The sequence below is a fragment of the Gorilla gorilla genome, chromosome 12 (assembly GCF_029281585.2).
Source record: "Gorilla gorilla gorilla isolate KB3781 chromosome 12, NHGRI_mGorGor1-v2.1_pri, whole genome shotgun sequence".
Lineage (NCBI taxonomy): Eukaryota > Metazoa > Chordata > Mammalia > Primates > Hominidae > Gorilla > Gorilla gorilla.
The window spans coordinates 78,469,776-78,490,010 of NC_073236.2; the positions used below are offsets into that span (position 1 = coordinate 78,469,776).

At 37.2% G+C, this 20,235-nt stretch overlaps 1 protein-coding gene across 2 annotated transcripts in view; it reads left to right on the forward strand.

The window, feature by feature from the left end:
- USP34 (ubiquitin specific peptidase 34) overlaps positions 1-20,235 on the forward strand; it is a 283,644-nt gene that overhangs the window by 146,822 nt on the left and 116,587 nt on the right. For both annotated transcript variants that reach the window (XM_031008389.3, XM_063695856.1), the window contains exons 22-27: positions 5,624-5,778; positions 6,912-7,025; positions 9,713-9,812; positions 9,943-10,102; positions 12,781-12,907; positions 13,004-13,151. In XM_031008389.3, coding sequence (XP_030864249.2) covers positions 5,624-5,778; positions 6,912-7,025; positions 9,713-9,812; positions 9,943-10,102; positions 12,781-12,907; positions 13,004-13,151 — 804 coding nt within the window. The remainder of the gene's footprint in view (positions 1-5,623; positions 5,779-6,911; positions 7,026-9,712; positions 9,813-9,942; positions 10,103-12,780; positions 12,908-13,003; positions 13,152-20,235) is intronic.

Below are 20,235 nucleotides of genomic sequence, written 5' to 3' on the forward strand. Positions count from 1 at the left end.
GTTCCATTTATGTTGCTGCAAAGGACATGATTTCATTCTTTTTTTATGGCTGCTGCAGTGATTATTCTTAATACATTTATAAATTATACCAACATTCAGATAATTTATTAAAGTAATTGAGATTGTTTGCATTTTAAATAAATTTAAAAAATTTTTTTAGTTCTATAAGACCTTTCCTCTTTCTTTTTTGAGACATGGTCTCACACTGTCTCCCAGGCTGGAGTTCAGTGATGTGATCACAGCTCATTGCAGCTGTTGACCTCCCCGGCTCAAGCAGTCATCCCACCTTAGCCTCCTCAGTAACGTGGGACTATGCACCACCATAGCCAGCTAATTTTTTTTAAATTTGCATAGAGATAGGGTTTCACTGTGTTGCTCAGGCTGGTCTCAAACTTATGGGCCCAAACAGTCTTCCTGCCTCGGACTCCCAAAGTGCTAGGATTACCAGCGTGAGTCACTGCACCTGGCTGACTGCATCTTTTATTATTTTTGCTTGTAGAATCTTGCTTTCCCTTTGGTTGGCGATAGGTATTATTTATGTATTATTAGGGCTAATCTTTTGAAAATTACTTGGCTTTATGGGTGATGGAGACATTTAGAGGCCCCAGTTTTATTTAGTTTGACTTTAAACTCAGTTTCGTTAACAGTTAATTTTTTAAAAGTAGAGCTTGGTCTGTTACATTCAGGTTGTGTACCATATCCAAATCCATGTGGTTATAGATGGTCTCACAAGAGAGGAACGAGCTTGATTTCTGTTAGCCAAAGCTCCTTTTTCCTTCATATACTGACTGTCATCCTTTACTCTCTACATTCTTCTTTTTCTGTGTGTCAATGTCAAACCTTATTTTTTAGAAGGACATTGTCTCTTTTAACTGTGGTTAATATATTGTCAGCCTGATGGGTGTCTTGCTAGGAGTCGTCATGACTCTTTTCAAGTCCATACCTATGCTTGAGATATACTGTGTTTATCTTATTATTTAAAGTCTGTTTCTTTTTTCTTTTCAAACTATTTGTAACAAATGCCACCAACACTGGGATAACAGATTTCAAAAATAAGCGACCTGATTTTGGTAGGAAATTTCTCTTTCGTGTTATTACGTCATTTATTGACCCATTATGACTGATAACATTCAAGAAATAAGTAAAATACAGCAAAACCAATCTATAGGGAGAAGTCAAACTAAAACACATATAGTCAACATAGATACTATGAACATTTAAGTTTCATATTTATTATACACAGTATAGATTCTTTGTGAATTTACAATAGACAATAGCTACTGTCCAGATAGTATCAAATCTAAAACTTCACTTCTCCCCCATCATGGCTGTTCTCCCCCCAACTTCACCTGCCCTCCAAGTGATCCTCCCACCTCAATCTCCAGAGTAGCTGGGACCATAGGTGCACATCACCATACCTGGCTAATTTTTTTTTTTTTTTTTTTTTTGAGGCGGAGTCTTGCTCTGTTGCCCAGGCTGGAGTGCAGTGGCACAATCTCGGCTCCCTGCAAGCTCCGCCTCCCGGGTTCACGCCATTCTCTTGCCTCAGCCTCCCAAGTAGCTGGGACTATAGGCGCCCGCCACCACGCCCAGCTAACTTTTTTTTGTATTTTTAGTAGAGACGGGGTTTCACCATGTTAGCCAGGATGGTCTCAATCTGCTGACCTCGTGATCCGCCCGCCTCAGCCTCCCAAAGTGGTGGGATTACAGGCGTGAGCTGCTGCGCCCAGCCTAATTTTTAAATTATTTGTGCAGAGTCTCATTATGTTGCCCAGCCTGGTCTGAAACTCCTGGACTCAAGCGATCCTCCTGCCTTAGCTTCCCAAAGTGCTAGGATTACAGGCCTCAGACCACTGTGCATGGCTGGTTGTACTTCTCTTATTGGCACAGTTCCTGTTACCCATAACGAAGTTACTTCAAAGTTATATGTAATTACATCCAATATTTTAATACTGATTTTCAATGTGACAATAACTATAGTCTTTTAAAAAGTAACAAAAGTGTTTAAGTTGCCCATTGAATGTGGATTGGTGATTCAGCCAATTATGGATATACTTCTGTTTTTTTATTTAGTTGACTATAATTAACCTGGATACTCTTTATCTTGTTCTCCTTAATTAACGTGTTTAAGTTCTGATATATACTAAAATTGTTTTGGGTTTATTTATATTTGCCCCTATGGGCACAAGTTCTCAGAACAAATAATCTACACATTAACTGTTCCAGTGAGAAACTGATAGGATAACTTTTTTCTGATAAAACTCTTTAGACTGATACTGCTACTAGGGTGAATATTTCTGAGGAATTTTTCTGTATTTTGTCATTTCATCTACTTTTCCCAATAAAAGAAATTTCTTTTGATGGTACCATACCATCATGCATCTTCTGGTTCTAGGGCACCACCCCAGGGTTTGGAACCTCTTAAAATGTACTTCAGAAATCCCTGGGATGTTTTGTTCTAACCTTCTGGACTGTCTAATTTTTTTCATACTCATACTTGTGATTGCCTATAATGCCTTCCCTTTTGTTCTGAATAGTTCGTCTGTCTTCTGCCACACTTGGGCATCCTTTAATAATAATTGGGTACAATACAGATTTTCTCTCATTAGCCTGACTCCCTAGCTGATTATGTCCTCTGATATGTTGCTGTTGTCTGTTTTAGGCAGTTTCCTTTTGCTTTCTTCATCATAAGGGTCCTTTTTTCTTTTTTTCTTTTTCTTTGTTTTGTTTTAAGACGGAGTCTTGCTCTTGTCACACAGGCTGGAGTACATTGGCGTGATCTTGGCTCACCGCAACCTCCACCTCCCTGGTTCAAGCGATTCTCCTGCCTCAGCCTCCCAAGTAGCTGGTATTATAGGCATGCGCCACCACGCCTAGCTAATTTTTTGTATTTTTAGTAGAGATGGGGTTTCTTCATGTTGGTCAGGCTGGTCTCGAACTCCCGACCTCAGGTGATCCACCCACCTCAGCCTCCCAAAATGCTGGGATTACAGGTGTGAACCACCGTGCCCGGCCTCCTTTTTTCATATTTTACAAAAATAATGCTTACTTATTTATCTCCTATATACAGAGAATGACCTTTGAACATGGTATACACTCTATTTATAATACTCAAACCTTAAACACTGATTCCTCAATTTTCAGGATTACCTCCCCCAATCATTTTTACTATTATACGGATGTGCTCCTATTTTAGGGAGAAGAATTTTCTTCCTAAATGGGTTCTTTGAGAATACTTCATAAGTTGTGTATTTTTAGGTGATTTACATATGGGTTATCTTAAACTACATTTTAAAAACATAAATTATGTGAAAATTCGTATTAAATACTTGTAAAAGGCTGTAAGATATCTCCTTTGTGTTTCTGGCTATATTGGTGTTTCTGGTACATTCATTTAGGGCCAAAATGTTGTATGAATATGATTTTAAATTTTACAAATAGGATGACATAAGAAATACTTATTGAGATAGTTTTATTTTGAGACGGAGTCTTACTCTGTCACCAGGCTGGAGAGCAGTGAGTGGCGCAAATCTTGGCTCACTGCAACCTCCGCCTCCCAGGTTCAAGCAATTCTCTTGCCTTAGCCTCCCGAGCAGCTGGGACTACAGGCATGTGCCACCACACCCAGCTAATTTTTGTATTTTTAGTAGAGACAGGGTTTCACCATGTTGGCCAGGATGGTCTTGATCTCCTGACCTCGTGATCTGCCCGCCTCAGCCTCCCAAAGTGCTGGGATTACAGGCGTGAGCCGCTGCGCCTGGCGTTTTTTTTTTTTTTTTTTTTTTTTTAAAGAGACAGTCTCGCTCTGTCATCCAGGCTGAAGTGCATGCTCATAGTTCAGGGCAGCCTTGAACTCCTGGGCTCGAAGAGCCTTCCCACCTCAGCCTCCCAAGTAGCTAGGACTAAAGGTGCCTGCCACCCTGCCCAGCTACTTTTTTGTTTGTTTTTGACACGGAGTCTTGCTCTTGTCGCACAGGCTGGAGTGGAGTGGTGAGGCCTCAGCTCACTGCAACCTCCACCTCCTGGGTTCCAGCGATTCTCGTGCCTTATCTTCCCGAGTAGCTGGGATTACAGGCACCCACCACCACTCCTGGCTAATTTTTGTATTTTTAGTAGAGACGGGGTTTCACCATGTTGACTAGGCTGGTTCTGAACTCCTGACCTCTGGTGATCCACCCACCTCGTCCTCCCGAAGGGCTGGGATTACAGGCGTGAGCCACCACGCCCAGCCTACAAATTTTTGTTTTTTAATTTTTTGTAAAGACAATGTCTTCCTGTATTGCCTAGACCGGTCTCAAACTCATGGCCGCAAGTGATTCTCCCACCTCAGCCTCTCAAAGTGCTGGATTACATGTGTAAGCCACTGTGCCTGGATGAGATAGTGAATATTTTATACACTTTTATATAAATAAACTACAGTAGGTCATCAAATAATGTTTTAACATTAATGAGGAAAAAAACTGATTCCTGGCCCGGGCCACTGCCTGTGCAGAATTTACACATTCTCCGCATGTCTGCATGGGTTTTCTCTGGGTACCCTGGTTTCCTCCCACATCCCAAAGACATGCACTGTGGATTCATTGGCATGTCTAAATGATCCCAATCTGAATGAGTATGGGTGTGTGTATGAGGGCAATCTGCAATGGAATGGCTTCCTGGTCAAGGTTAGTTACTGCCCTGTTCTTGAGATACTAGTCCCTGAGATGCTGGGATACGATTTGGCCACCCACAACCCTGAACTGGAATAAGCGAGTTGGAAAATGAGCAAATGAATGAATACAAATTGTAACATAGAAATTTGTAAGCTCTATCATATTCATAGAAATGCATAGCCATAAATGATGTGGTACAAAAGCGAGCCCGCTAAATTTGTTATTGTTTGTGTTTGAACTGTCTGGTGGTAGGAAGTCCTCCTTACAGTGTTTAATTTGTAACCATTTAGTCCTTGATTTCATCTACCACCACCGATTCGCCAAAAACTGGATAAATAACTATTTTAGTGGTTTGTATTAATCTTTCTTAAATGTATATATAGCTCACATTTATTCCAGTGTTTAATATTCAAAGTGTTAACTTCTAAATAAGAAAGTTTAGTGAATTTTTTTTGGTTTTTTTAAGATGGAATCTCACGCTGTTGCCCAGGCTGGAGTGCAGTGGCCGATCTTGTATCACTGCAACCTTCACCTCCCAGGTTCAAGCAATTCTCCTGTCTCAGCCTCCTGAATAACTGAGATTACAGGCACACGCCACCATGCCCAGCTAATTTTTTGTATTTTAATAGAGGCAGCGTTTCACCATGTTGGCCAGGCTGGTCTGGATCTCCCAAGCTCAGGCATTCCACCCACCTCGGTCTCCCAAAGTGCTAGGATTACAAATGGGAGCCACTTCACCCGGCTGCTGTGATTCTTTTTTAATCATAAATATGCTGTAGGAACATAACTCTTCTTTATGTCAATTAACATATGGTAAAGTTAGTTTCATTATGCATCATTTCAATTAAAATTGCAATTTCCAAGAACCTATCTGTGTTAAGTGAGGACTTACTGTACATACACATGCCTAAGAGAAGTTTAATTTTTTTGTATGTAGTTAATAAAGTATAAAATTTATAATTTTTATCTAGGGTTAAGTTTAGAGCAAGTTGACATCTTATGGCATTGTTTAGTAGAAGATTCTGAATGTTATGATGATGCACTCCATTGGTTTTTAAATCAAGTTCGAAGTAAAGATCAACATGCTATGGGTATGGAAACCTACAAACATCTTTTCCTGGAGAAGGTAATTACATTTCTCACAGTTTGTTATTATTTTTCCATGTTCCCTTTTTCATCTCTTGAAATACGAATTCTGTAATGCCTTTTTTTTTTTTGACAGTTTTTTTAAGTAGCCAAATGTAATGAATTTTAGCAGTCCTAATATAATTTTTGGTCAGATTGTGCTCTAATTTTGTTGTTTACACTGTTTACCTCTAAATTAATAGTTTATATTTATAAAAATGTTCTATTAGCTACAATAATTCAACAATTACAATAACTTTTGAAGGCAGCACTAATTTTCTTAGTGTTTGTTTTTTTTTTAAATCACCAGTAATATTGTAGTCCAATTTTCAGGGGTGGTGCCCACACCCACAAATGTGAGAGCTATTTTCTGTGACTCTTCATTATTTAAATAACTGTCATTGCAGTCAGTCTTTTGGGCAAAGATAAGCCATTCTCCAGATGTGTAGATTGTGGGAAGGCATATTAAGAAGTGTTGTCATTATCGTAAAGATGTTCCAATTTTTGTTCTTCTTTACCACATGCCACAGTTCAGGTGACATTTTTCTGAATGAACTATTCCCAATTGAATTTTGAAACTCAGTGAAAATAATGCAGTAAGACTTTTTTATGCTTATTTTTGAGATTATGAAGGCTCTCTGCAAAGTGTGACGTTATCTCCATGTTGGAACTGAGTATATATATGAATGAGTTTTAGTGTGTATAAACTAAATCACTTAATAGACCCAAGACAGAGCTACAAATATAACTTTTGCCATCTTATATTTCGACCTCTGACTTTAACAAAAACTGTACTTGTAGCTATACCTCTCATAAGTTTGTTTAGTATAGGTATACAATGCATGATAGTTGTTTTTATTTATGTCCTCTGATTTGGGTCTATGTACATCTTCAAAATTGAAGCCTGTATCAGACACATTTCAGTCAAGCGATCTGCCTGCCTTGGCTTTCCAAAGTACTGAGCCACCGTGCCCAGCCAAATTATTATATATTTTTATTTTTTAAAATTATCACTAAAAATTCAAACTGATCTGTTTCCTTCTACAATGTTTTCAGTAAAGTTTATTTAAATTTAATAAAATCTGTGAATTACCACACTAAATTAGCTTTGTGTTTCCCCCTACCCTTCCAAAGATGCCCCAGCTAAAACCTGAAACAATTAGCATGACTGGCTTAAACCTGTTTCAGCATCTCTGTAACTTGGCTCGATTGGCTACCAGTGCCTATGATGGTTGTTCAAATTCTGAGGTATGGATTTAGACTTACTTTATTAGGCAACTTTATTCCTCAAATTAGATTATCAAATTCGGTTTCCAAATTATTTTTCTACAAAGCATAGAATTTACTACCTGTGCAGTGCAGTTGGGTTTGTTTTGAGATGGAGTCTATCTCTGTTGTTGCTCAGGCTGTAGTGCAGTGGTGTGATCTCAGCTCACTGCAACCTCCAGCTCCCAGATTCAAGAGATTCTCTAGCCTCAGCCCCCGAAGTAGCTGGGATTACAGACATTTGCCACCATGCCTGGCTGATTTTTGTATTTTTGGTAGAGACAGGGTTTTACCATGTTACTCAGGCTGGTCTTGCACTCCTGACCTTAAGTGATCTGCCTGCCTTGGCCTCCCAAAGTGCTGGGATTACAGGCATGAGCCAATGTGCTCAGCCCAATTCTGTTCTCTGGTTTCAAAAGTTTTATGAAGCAAATTTATTTTTCAGTACGAAAGATAACATTGGGTGTGCTTAATGAAAATCTATTACATGTTTCTTGATTTATAAAGAAGTGGCCATGTCAGTGTTCTTTGAGTCTCCTAGACATTCCTAGATAATACAGCCAAATATTTTACTTCAAATAAAAGATTGATTTGTCTCAGATATGATTTTTATGCCATTTGGTTCAGCCTGGGCAACAGAGCAAGACTCCATCTGAAGAAAAAAGAATACTTGTATCTCTTAGCAAGTTTGGGGAAATTTTTTTAAAAAGGAAAAAATTATTTTAAAAATTTTTTATTATTATTATTTTTCGAGATGGAGTCTGGCTCTGTCACCCAGGCCAGAGTGCAGTGGTGTGATCTCAGCTCACTGCAACCACCACCTCCCAGGTTCTAGCAATTCTCATGCCTCAGCTTCCCTAAGTATCTGGGATTACAGGGGTGTACCACCATGCCTGACTAATTGTTGTATTTTTAGTATAGGTGGGGTTTCACCATGTTGGCGGGGCTGGTCTCGAGCTCCTGACGTCAGGTGATCCACCCGCCTTGGCCTCCCGAAGTGCTGGTATTACAGGCATGAGCCACTGCACCAGGCCATTATGATTATTTTTTTTGAGATGGTGTCTGGCTCTGTCGCCCAGGCTGGAGTGCAGTGGCACAGTCTCAGCTCACTGCAACCTCCACCTCCCGGGTTCAAGCGATTCTCATGCCTCAGCCTCTTGAGTAGCTGGGACAACAGGCATGCACCACCACGCCCAGCTAATTTTTGTATTTTTAGTAGAGTTGGGTTTTCACCATGTTGGCCAGACTAGTCTCGAACTCTTGACCTCAAGTTTTCCACCCGCCTTGGCCTCCCAAAGTGCTGGGATTATAGGTACGAGCCACCACGGCTGGCCAGAATAATTTTAATTGTATCTAAAATGCTTTATTTTATTTTCCTACTGCCTTCTTTTCTTGTCTGAATAGGTTTTTTCAGTTTTTTCAGTCCTAACCCTTGCTTCAGTATCACTCTGATAACTGCTGGAGTGCAGTGGTACAATCTTGGCTCGCTGCAACCTCCGCCTCCCAGGTTCAACCAATTCTCTTGCTTCAACCTCCCGAGTAGCTGGGATTACAGGCGCATGCCTGCCTGGCTAATTTTTTTTTTTTTTTTTTAAAGTAGAGACAGGGTTTCACCGTGTTGGCCAGGCTGGTCTCAAACTCCTGAGCTCAGGCAGTCTGCCTGCCTCAGCCTCCCAAAGTGCTGCAATTAGAGGCGTGAGCCACTGCGCCCGGCCCTCTATGATAATTTTCAATTTGGTAATTTCAGACAACTGAAGTAGTCGTGCTCTATTATGAAATAAGTTTACCTTTTTAAAGTAGGTGACATTAACACTAAAATTGTTCAGCTGCCAATTTAGAAGGAAGTCTTTCTTTACTCTGCCCAACTTTTGGAAGCTTCCACTCCCCACTTTTTCTGTAGTTTTTAGTGAAAACATTTTTTTTGTCATCTCATGGTTGACATCATAAATTTGAATGAGGCTGGACGCAGTGGCTCACACCTGTAATTCCACCTCTTTGGGAGGCTGAGGCGGGTGGATCAGCTGAGGTCGGGAGTTCGGGACCAGCCTGGCCAACATGGTGAAACCCTGTCTCTAATAAAATACAAAAAAATTAGCCAGATGTTGTGGCGCATGCCTGTAATCCCAGCTACTTAGGAGGCTAAGGCATGAGAATCCCTGGAAACCTGGGAGGCAGAGGTTGCAGTGAGCCAAGATTGCGCCACTGCACTCCAGCCTGGGCAAGTGAGTGAGACTCTGTTCTCAAAAAAAAAAAAAAAAAAAAAAAAAAAAATTGAGTGAGAACTTGAGTTAGCATATCTTGTTAATTTTCTGTGAATACAAGAAAGCAGTGGTTTTATCAGTTTAGGTTGGATGGATTCATTGAAGCATTGTGCTCGTTATTGTATTGTTGGTTTTATTCCTTTATAGTATGTTTTTCAGGACTAGAATTTTCCTACTATGTAGTCACAACTTGTGAGTTAAACATGTATGTATTGTTAGCTGCTGTATAAATATTTTTTAGAACTAGTACAGGTGTATTTCATCAATTGAGGAAATTTTTAAATCATTTTTATTATTTAATAGCTGAATAATAGGAGTTGCCTATGATTTTTACTTTTGATACTTCAGTCTTATGAGTTACATAGTTTGACAAACAAAATTTAGAGATACCATATTTTTCTTTCTTAGCTGTGTGGTATGGACCAATTTTGGGGCATTGCTTTAAGAGCACAATCTGGTGATGTCAGTCGAGCAGCTATCCAGTATATTAACTCCTATTATATTAATGGTAAGTGATTTGAAATGTTGTCTGATAGGTAATTTCTATGTGAGGGTGTTTTGTGAAACTAAAATTTTTCTTTGATACAGCTAAACAAGAATATAAGGCTAATATATGTGTCTAAACATTTGGCTTTCAGGTAAAACAGGTTTGGAGAAGGAGCAAGAATTTATTAGTAAGTGCATGGAGAGTCTTATGATAGCTTCTAGCAGTCTTGAACAGGAATCACACTCAAGTCTCATGGTTATAGAAAGAGGACTCCTTATGCTGAAGACACATCTGGAAGCGTTTAGGAGAAGGTAATTTTTAAAATATCACACTGTTAGAATGAATTTCATTTTTATTCCTGACATATCCAGAAATATTCTTAAAGTGAATCTAAAGTTTTTGTTGGGGTCAAGTAGAAAGCATAATTTACCAAAGTGAAGGATCAGTAATATAAGTAATTTTTATTAAGAATATATACCATTTTGCCTTGGAATAGGCGATATGGGTTCCTGATAAATATTGCACACCTTTGATAATAGAGTTTGAGCAGATATGCATGAATAACAACTGTTAGACAGAATTCCATCTCTAAGATAAAGTATTGACTTTGATTAAAAAGGCAGAACACCACTACTAAAAAAAGTTTCTCTAAAACTCTTACCAAGAACATCAAATAATCTCATAGTTGAATCAAGTTGAGTCATATGTTTCATTTGCTGTTTTTTTTTTCTTCCTGGACTAGGAGACAGTATTTTAATTTTGAATTTCCATTTACCATGGAAACATGACCAAAAAATTCTGTTAATGAATATCTGTATAATTAATTTAGACATAACCTGTGTAATACAGAAATAAAGCAAATTAATATTTATGAATATATCGACTGAAATGAAAGGTGAGTAGATAGTTTTAAGAAATTCTATTTGTTAAAAATTATGAGCAAATGTGAAAGTACTAAGAACTGTGTTGAAAAAAATTGTTAAAGTTAGTAACTTTTTTCAACTTCAGATCTTAGTTTGATATTGAAGTGATACAAGTGATATTTATTGACATTTTTAAAATATCAAGAAAGATTGCATAGTAAAGATATTTTATACATTCCTTATAAATAACATGCTTCCATGATTTGAAACATTTGGACATTACAAAATTCTTTAAGATTGCAATTCATGGAAATTCTGCTTAAAGAATTCCTTGTGTTTTTAATGAATGTGGAAAGGAACTCATTTTTTTACACAGAAACTTCATACTGCCTTATAACTTTAACCACTTAAAAAAATAAAATTTTAAAAAGAGCAAATGTGGTGGTGTAACTTATTCAAATTAATTAATACGTATTATAAAATTCAGATATTACACTGTGATGTAGAAAATGAAAGTCTGCTATAATTGCTGTCTTCCTCGTGGAGATAGTTACTATTAATGATACCCATACTTCTAAAATTTTTTCTATGCTGTGGGATCTTCAACAAACCAACAAGGTCCTGTTGATTCACACCCTTAGTCCTTGCACAGCATTACCAATGTCTAAAATAAGTGCTTATTTTAAGTCTTTAAAAATGTATTTGTTTTTTGAGCATTCAGTGGTGGTTTTATAAATTTAATGAATTTAAGTCCAAAAATTCCTTCTCAGATGTGCAAATTTTTTTCTGTTGTGAAAAAAAAATTGTTATGTCCTTGATATCTTTTTATTTGTTCATGTTTTATGCTAAAAGTTAATGTTGATGTTAAATAGTTTATATAAAAATTTTTTGTTACTAGTACAATAACTAGGATATGGATAAAATTGAAGAGTCACAAAACTAAGCAGTAGTTTAAAAAAAATTTACTTAGGTATTTTTCATGCAAAATTTTGTTCTTGATGTGCTTAGTGCTATTATTAATTGAAAATTGCCTAACATCTGTAGATTGAAAATATAATTGTTCTTTGTGTTCTGTGTATTAAGGGAATAAACAATAATGTCTTAATTTGTTTACTTTTTAAAAAGAGATAAAGTTATAATCTTAAACAGTGGTTCTCAGCCAGAAGTGTTTTTGTTTCCCAAGACATAGTATGTAATCCCTGGAGACACTTCTGGTTATCACAGCAAGGAAGCATGTTATTGGTATCTGGTGAGATGCTGCTGAATATCAGAGCATGAGATACAGCCTCCTTCACCCCTATTCTTCTGCCTTCTGATAACAACAAATTATTAATTGGGCTTAAAATGTCAGTAGTGCCACTGTGGAGAAACTCTGGTCTTGAATATGTAACAGGAAACATTGTTTTAAGGTTACTCTTTTGCTCATACATCGGATCATGTGGAAATTAGACATGTTCATTCATTCCCTCACTTTTTATCCTTCTATTCCAAATTTGCTGATTAGTTTTAGACTTTTTTTTTTTTTTTAAACTCAGGTACCTTGGATCCTGTCTTACACATCTGAAAATTAGAAAATTGACACGTGTTTAGTGATTATCATGCTAGGTGCCTGTTTCCTTTGAAATACAAGTCTTTGTAATTCACTTTATAATTTTAGCAGCCATGAATTGACTCTCAAATTCTATTAGGCTGGTTAGTATATATTTACTAGAATGTTTCTGTCCCTGAAAATTTTTTCTTAATATCTTTTTTCCTTCTGAATGCAGGAATCACAGCTTGCTATTTCATTTGCTGGATTAGTTTTTTTTTTTTTAATTCCTCCTATCTCTCCTATTAATATTTCTACTCTCTTTATTAAAAAAAAAAAAACTGGCCTTAAGGAGATTTTTTTTTCCTCAGTAATTTCTTGTGGTGACTATTTTGTTAGGAGCTCTTAGCTGTTATTATGCAGTTACGTTTGATTCAGTATGATGAATCTGAACTTAAATTTGTTGCTGTAGAATACATTGGAATGAACTTAGAACTTCTTTTGGGCTTTTCCAGTCTGTAAGATGATAAAAATTTGCGTAACATTAAAATGGTTTAAAATGGTATCCTTTCTATGTGTTGTTTGTGTCATGTTTTAGGTTTGCATATCATCTGAGACAGTGGCAAATTGAAGGCACTGGTATTAGTAGTCATTTGAAAGCACTGAGTGACAAACAGTCTCTGCCGCTAAGGGTTGTATGCCAGCCAGCTGGACTTCCTGACAAGGTACTTACATAGTTTTAATTTCGAAGTTGATAACATTTCCCAGGTCAAATATCTGTTCTTTTTGTATTTTTAAATTGGTTGCATCTCATATTTCAGATGACTATTGAAATGTATCCTAGTGACCAGGTAGCAGATCTTAGGGCTGAAGTAACTCATTGGTATGAAAATTTACAGAAAGAACAAATAAATCAACAAGCTCAGCTTCAGGAGTTTGGTCAAAGCAACCGAAAAGGAGAGTTTCCTGGTAAGCCTTTCAATTCAAATTTTCTCTTTCTCTTTCTTTTTCTCTTTCTCTCTCTCTTTTTTTTCTTTTTCTTTCTCTTTTCTCCTTTCCTTTTCTTCTCCTTTTCTTTTCTTTCTTGGTTATATCATATAGCAACTGTCTTGGTTTGTCTTGTGTTGCTGTAACAATACTACAGACTAGGTAAAGAGCAGAATTTGGGAAGTCCAAGATCAGGGTACCAGCATCTGGTGAGGGCTCCTCTCTGCTTTCAAAGTGGCACCTCGAATGCTGCCTCCTCACAGGCAGAGGGTGGAAGGGTAAAAAATGAACAGATTCCCTCCATCAGACCCTTTTATAATGGCATTAATTCATTCATGGCCTCTCCAAAGACCCCACGTCTAAAACCTGTTGCATTGGAGATTAATGTTCAACATGAATTTTCAGAGAGAACAAAAAAATTCAAACCATAGCAGCAACTTTGAACCTTTACTTTGAAGGTCCACCATCCATGTTGATGGCTTCCTTCACCCTCCCCTCCCTTTAGTACCATTGATTCTTAGGTAAGAAGATGCTGAGAGTTGCTTCAGATGCTGTTTGCAAAAAATTCTTCATTTGTTTCTCAAAAAATTCTATTTTAGACTTTCGATGTGACCATAAAAAACTTCTTGAAATTTATTTCATAAGCAATTTGGGAATTTTTGATAAATTTAAATTTCCATATACTACTCATCCACTTTAACCCAATAGTTTTTTTCATGTATTACATTTCCATTTTTTCTGAGTATATAAAAAAACACACCTTCATGTCTCACCTGTGCATCTCTCCTTGCCTACCAAAAGTATCTTAAGAAATTTTTCACGTAGGCCTAATATATATATGTGTATATATATATATATTTCTGATATCTTTTATAGGTATATATCTGATATTTAATATATATGTTTCTTATCTCTTTCCAGAGATACCAAGATATAATGTAAGAATATATATACATATATATGTGCTATATATATGTATATGTATATATATATTTAAAGCACAAATGGTAGAATTCTATTTTTACTGTTCTGTTTGCTTGTAGGGCATATCATTATCTTAGAAAACATTTCATGTTAGTTCATGTAGAAAGTTACCTCATTCTTTTTGAGATCTGCATAGTTCACTATATAGTAATAACTTGATTCATTTTTCTTGTTCTCTATTAATGGACATTTAGATTGTTTTCATTATTTTGCTATTACAAACAATGTGACAGAGAATATCTTTGTCTCTACATTATTTCATGTATGTTGGATAAATACCTCATTATGGAATTTCTGGATCCAAATGTATCTGCTTTGGTTAGGTTGAAATATGTTGTGCATAGAGTGTATGAAAATAATAAAGTGAAAATCCACGTACCTACCATCCAGATTAAGAACTAGAACACTAGTAGAAGCTAGTATTGTGTCCTACCCAATAACATCATTTCCACTTCTCCTTAACACTGTCTTGATTTTTGAATTTGTTTTTTTAGTGTTCTTTATAGTCTTACCTCCATGTATGTTTTTATTTAGTTTTGTGAAACAGTTTGGCAACCACAAACCTAGTGGATAAAGAAAAAGGGACATGTGGCTACTATTAGATAAAGGATTGCAGAAGATGACAAGTTATAAACCTTCCCTACAGATGTATACAGCCTAATTTGGGGATATCAGTGGGAAGGTTCTCAAGTATATGTCTCAGTGCAGTTAAGACACATCCTATTGCTAAAATGTTGATAAAAATACTGGAATATCCAACAGAAATATCTTCATAGAATTTGTATTTTCTTTTTCTAAGCTCTTCATGATCTACCATAACTCTCAGGAGTAGATCAAAGCAGAATTTCTTCTTTAGGATGAAATGAATGTCCTCTACTGATTCAAGCAGTAGGACATGGAGGTGAGAGCAGGAATCTCACTAGCACTTGGTAAAGACAATCCAAGTACAAAAAGAATCTGGGCCAGATTCGTTGTCCATTCTTTTGTAACATAGAGAAGATAGTACAGTGGCAGCAGGGGTCTTGGTCATGATAACCCTCAATGCATTTTTCCAGAGTCACACTGATCTTACTAATTGTCCTCCAAATTTGGTGCACAGCAGTGATTGTGTGATATCTTTTATCATCCTTCTGGTAATTCTCTTCTCTCCTGTGTTGGATATTCTGTTTCCATGATCCATACCTTTCTCGTTAGTGGTTGTCTTTGTGTGTGTGTTTCTGGAGTACAGGGAGTGTTCTATTCAGTGGTTTCATGTGAGAAAATTGACAGAGTAATGTTTTTTATTCCTTGCATCATTAAACATGTATCTCATGTTTTCATACCCAAATGATAAATTAGCTGGGTAAAGAATTCTAAGTTGGAAATAATTTTGTTGCAAAATTTTAGAGGTACTTTTCCATTGTTTCTTGCTTTCATCATTGCTGTTGAATTCTGAATTCTGATACTTTTTACATACAGTGTATCTTTTGTTGTTGTTGTTGTTTTTGAGATAGTCTCCCTCTGTCACCCAGGCTGGAGTGCAGTGGCAGGATCTTGGCTTACTGCAACGTCCATGTTCAAGTGATTCTCCCACCTCAGCCTCCTGAGTAGCTGGGGCTACAGGTGGGTGCCACCATCCCTGGGTAATTTTTTGTATTTTTAGTAGAGACAGGGTTTCACCATGTTGCCTAGGCTCATCTCAAACTCTTGAGCTCAAGCTTTCTGCCCACTTAGGCCTCCCAAAGTGCTGGTATTACAGACATGAGCCACCATGCCCAGCCAACATGTAGTATTTTTTCTTACAGACATTAATCAGTCTTCACTTTTTTCTTAGTGTTCTGGGCCTGAGTATAGGTCTTTTTTCAATGATTGTGATGGGTGCTTCAGTATTTACATGTTTAGGTATTTAGCACTGGACCCTTTCAGTTTGGCACATATATTTTTCAGTCTGGAGAAATTTTCTTGAAATGGTTCATAGATTTCTTGTATTTTATCATTTTCTCTCCTTATGGAACATATCCATTATCTAGATGTTTTGCCTGTAAGACTCTTCCTAATTTATCTTTTCTATGTTTCTTTTTTCTTTTTAAGTTTTAACTCAAGTTCCTGACAGATGTTCTCAACGTTATTTTGCAGTCTTTCTACTGAGTTTTTCGTTTCTACTGTCATGCTTTTAATATCTAAGAGCTCTTTTTTCTCTGAAAAAATATGCCTATTTTTAAAGTTGAAATATCTTTTTGAGATTAACATTTTTCTTAATTGTTGAATTTTGCTTTTTTTGTTCATTCTGTTGGTGTCTACATTTTAGTTTTCATTTTCTCTTTTAGCACATATTTAGCACTTCTGACACTTTTCATTCCTGTGCACAGATCTGAGTTTCTATTTTGTTTCTTTTCCCCCTTTCTTTCTGTTACTTTGTCTTTATTTATTTATTTTTTTGAGACAGGGTCTCACTCTGTCACCCAGGCTAGAGTGAAGTGGCATAATCACAGTTCACCACAGCCTTAACCTCCCGTTCTCAGGTGATCCTGCCACCTGAGTCTCCGGAGTAGCTGGGACTACAGGTGCCGGCCATCATGCCCAGCTGATTTTTGTATTTTTTGTAGAGACAGGGTTTTGCCATGTTGTCCAGGCTGGTTTTTTAACTCCTGGGCTCAAGCGATCCTCCCCACCTTGGCCGTCCAAAGTCCTTGGATTACAGGGGTGACCCACTGTACCCGGCCTTTTCAGACCCTTCTTTCTAATAAACTTCCTTTAAAGCTTTGTACTCTAGGTCTTCTGGTGACAAATTTTCTCAAGCTTTTTTTGTCTAGAAAAAAGTTTTTCTAAAAATGTTTATTTTGCCTTCATTGTTGATGGATATTTTCACTGGACATCAAATTCTAGGTCATGAGGTTTTTTATCCTCTTTCAGAACTTTATTTTTTTTTTAATTAACATCCAAGTCTTACAAACTCTTATTAAAAAGGAAATCATGAGATTGAGTCCTTATTAACGTCCAAGTCTTATAAACTCTTTTTTTTTAAAATTATACTTTAAGTCCTAGGGTACATGTGCACAACGCGCAGGTTTGTTACAAATGTATACACGTACCACGTTGGTGTCCTGCACCCATTAACTTGTCATTTACATTAGGTATATCTCCTAATGCTATCCCTCCCCCCTCCCCCCACACCATGACAGGCCCCAGTATGTGATGTTCCCCTTCTTGTGTCCAAGTGTTCTCATTGTTCAGTTCCCACCTATGAGTGAGGACATGCGGTGTTTGGATTTTTGTCCTTGCGATAGTTTGCTGAGAATGATGGTTTCCAGCTTCATCCATGTCCCTACAAAGGACATGAACTCATCCTTTTTTATGGCTGCATAGTATTCCATGGTGTATATGTGCCACATTTTCTTAATCCAGTCTATCATTGATGGACATTTGGGTTGGTTCCAAGTCTTTGCTATTGTGAATAGTGCTGCAATAAACATACGTGTGCATGTGTCTTTATAGCAGCATGATTTATAATCCTTTGGGTATATACCTAGTAATGGGATGGCTGGGTCAAATGGTATTTCTAGTTCTAGATCCCTGAGGAATCACCACACTGAATTCCACAATGGTTGAACTAGTTTACAGTCCCACCAGCTGTGTAATAATAGTGTTCCTATTTCTCCACATCCTCTCCGGCACCTGTTGTTTCCTGACTTTTTAATGATCACCATTCTAACTGGTGTGAGATGGTATCTCATTGTGGTTTTGATTTGCATTTCTCTGATGGCCAGTGATGATGAGCATTTTTTCATGTGTCTGTTAGCTGCATAAATGTCTTCTTTTGAGATGTGTCTGGCCATACTGACCAAGGTAATTTATAGATGCAGTGCCATCCCCTCAAGCTACCAATGACTTTCTTCACAGAATTGGACTACTTTAAAGTTCATATGAAACCAAAAAAGGGCCCGCATTGCCAAGACAATCCTAAGCCAAAAGAACAAAGCTGGAGGCATCATGCTACCTGACTTCAAACTATACTACAAGGCTATAGTAACCAAAACAGCATGGTACTGGTACCAAAACAGAGATATGGACCAATGGAACAGAACAGAACCCTCAGAAATAATACCACACATCTACAACCATCTGTTTTTTGACAAACCTGACAAAAACAAGCAATGGGGAAAAGATTCCCTATCTAATAAATGATGCTGGGAAAACTGGCTAGCCATATGTAGAAAGCTGAAACTGGATCCCTTCCTTACACCTTATACAAAAATCAATTCAAGATGGATTAAAGACTTAAGACCTAAAACCATAAAAACCCTAGAAGAAAACCTAGGCAATACCATTCAGGACATAGGCATGGGCAAGGACTTCATGTCTAAAACACCAAAAGCAATGGCAACAAAAGCCAAAATAGACAAATGGGATCTATTTAAAGAGCTTCTGCACAGCAAAAGAAACTACCATCAGAGTGAACAGGCAACCTACAGAATGGGAGAAAATTTTTGCAATCTGCTCATCTGACAAAGGGCTAATATCCAGAATCTACAAAGAACTCAAATTTACAAGAAAAAAACAACCCCATCAAAAAGTGGGCAAAGGATATGAACAGACACTTCTGTTTAGAACTTTAAAATTGTTGTTCTGTTATTATTTGGCTTGCAAAGTTTGTGACCTGAATTGGTGGTTTTCCTTATCTTTTGTCCTTTACAGCCAACCATGGGGAAAAAAAAAAGATATAAAGATTTTTCTTTAACAATGATTTTCAGCATTTTGATTATGAGTGTGCCTTTCTTTCTGTTGGAGATCTGGGTTTAGTTTACCTTCTTAGATCTGTGAGATTATAACTTCTATCAAACTTACAAAAGGTTAGCAATTATATAGTGCTTCATGTTTTTCTCTTTTTCTTCTCTCCTTAACCTTTTAATTTCTGAGCCTATAATGTTTTTGTGCTGTTGGTTAAGGTGTTGCTGATTTCTGAGGCACTGTTCTTTTCTTTCTTCCTTTTGTTTTTTGTGTGTGAGTGTTAGATGTTGATCTTATTCTTATGCTAAATCATTTTGGGATTTATCTTTTTTCGGGGCTTGCTGTTCATCACAAGTTTTTTTTGTGGTCATCTTGCAAACTTTGTTGGTATGATCTCTTCTTTTTTTCTCCTTGTCAGTTTATGTCTGTAAATTTTTTTTTTTCTTGAATCTCGCACTGTTGCCCAGGCTGGAGTGCAGTGGCGTAATCTCGGCTCAGTGCAACCTCCGCCTTTGGGTTCAAGCAATTTTTCTGCCTCAGCCTCCCAAGTAGCTGTGACTACAGGTGCACTCCACCACGCCTGGCTAATTGTTGTATTTTTAGTAGAAACAGGGTTTCATCATATTGGCCAGGCTGGTCTCGAACTCCTGACCTCATGATCGGCCCTCCCCGGCCTCCCAAAGTGCTGTGATTACAGGCGTGAGCCACCACACCCATCCTACGTCTGTAAAATTTTTAAAATTTATTTTATTGGAGTTGTAAAGGGGAAAAATTACATGTGTGTTTTCAGTATTCAATTATAAATCAAGAGTTTTTTGAGATTTCATTTTGTCTTGAAACGGTATTTTTTTTAAAAGGTAGAAATTCTATTTAGAACTGATAAGGAATAAGCAGTTATTATGTTAAAAGATCTTCTCAAAAGTAGTAAAAGATAGAAAGCAGCTCAATGTATTAAAAAATCCAGTTCAGCCATAAGTCAACATTAATGTGTTGTCATTGTCCATCCAGCATGCTATATAAAACTACCATAAATGGGGTAGCTTATAAAAAAAAGAAATTTATTTCTCATGGTCTGGAACCTGGGAATTCCAAGATCAAGGTGCCAGCAGATTCAGTGTCAAGTGACAGCTTTCTCATAGATAGTGCTTTATTGCTGTGTCTTCATTTGGTAGAAGGCTCAAGCAAGCTCCTTTGAGCCTCTTTTGTAGAGACACCACTCCCATTGATGGAGGACTCTGCCTGATATCTAATAACCTCCAAAAGATCCCACCTCCAAATATCATCACCTTGGTAATTAGGATTCGACATACAAATTTGGGGAACACATATATTCAAACCATAACACTTGTCATTAACACATAGAATATTGGCCTAT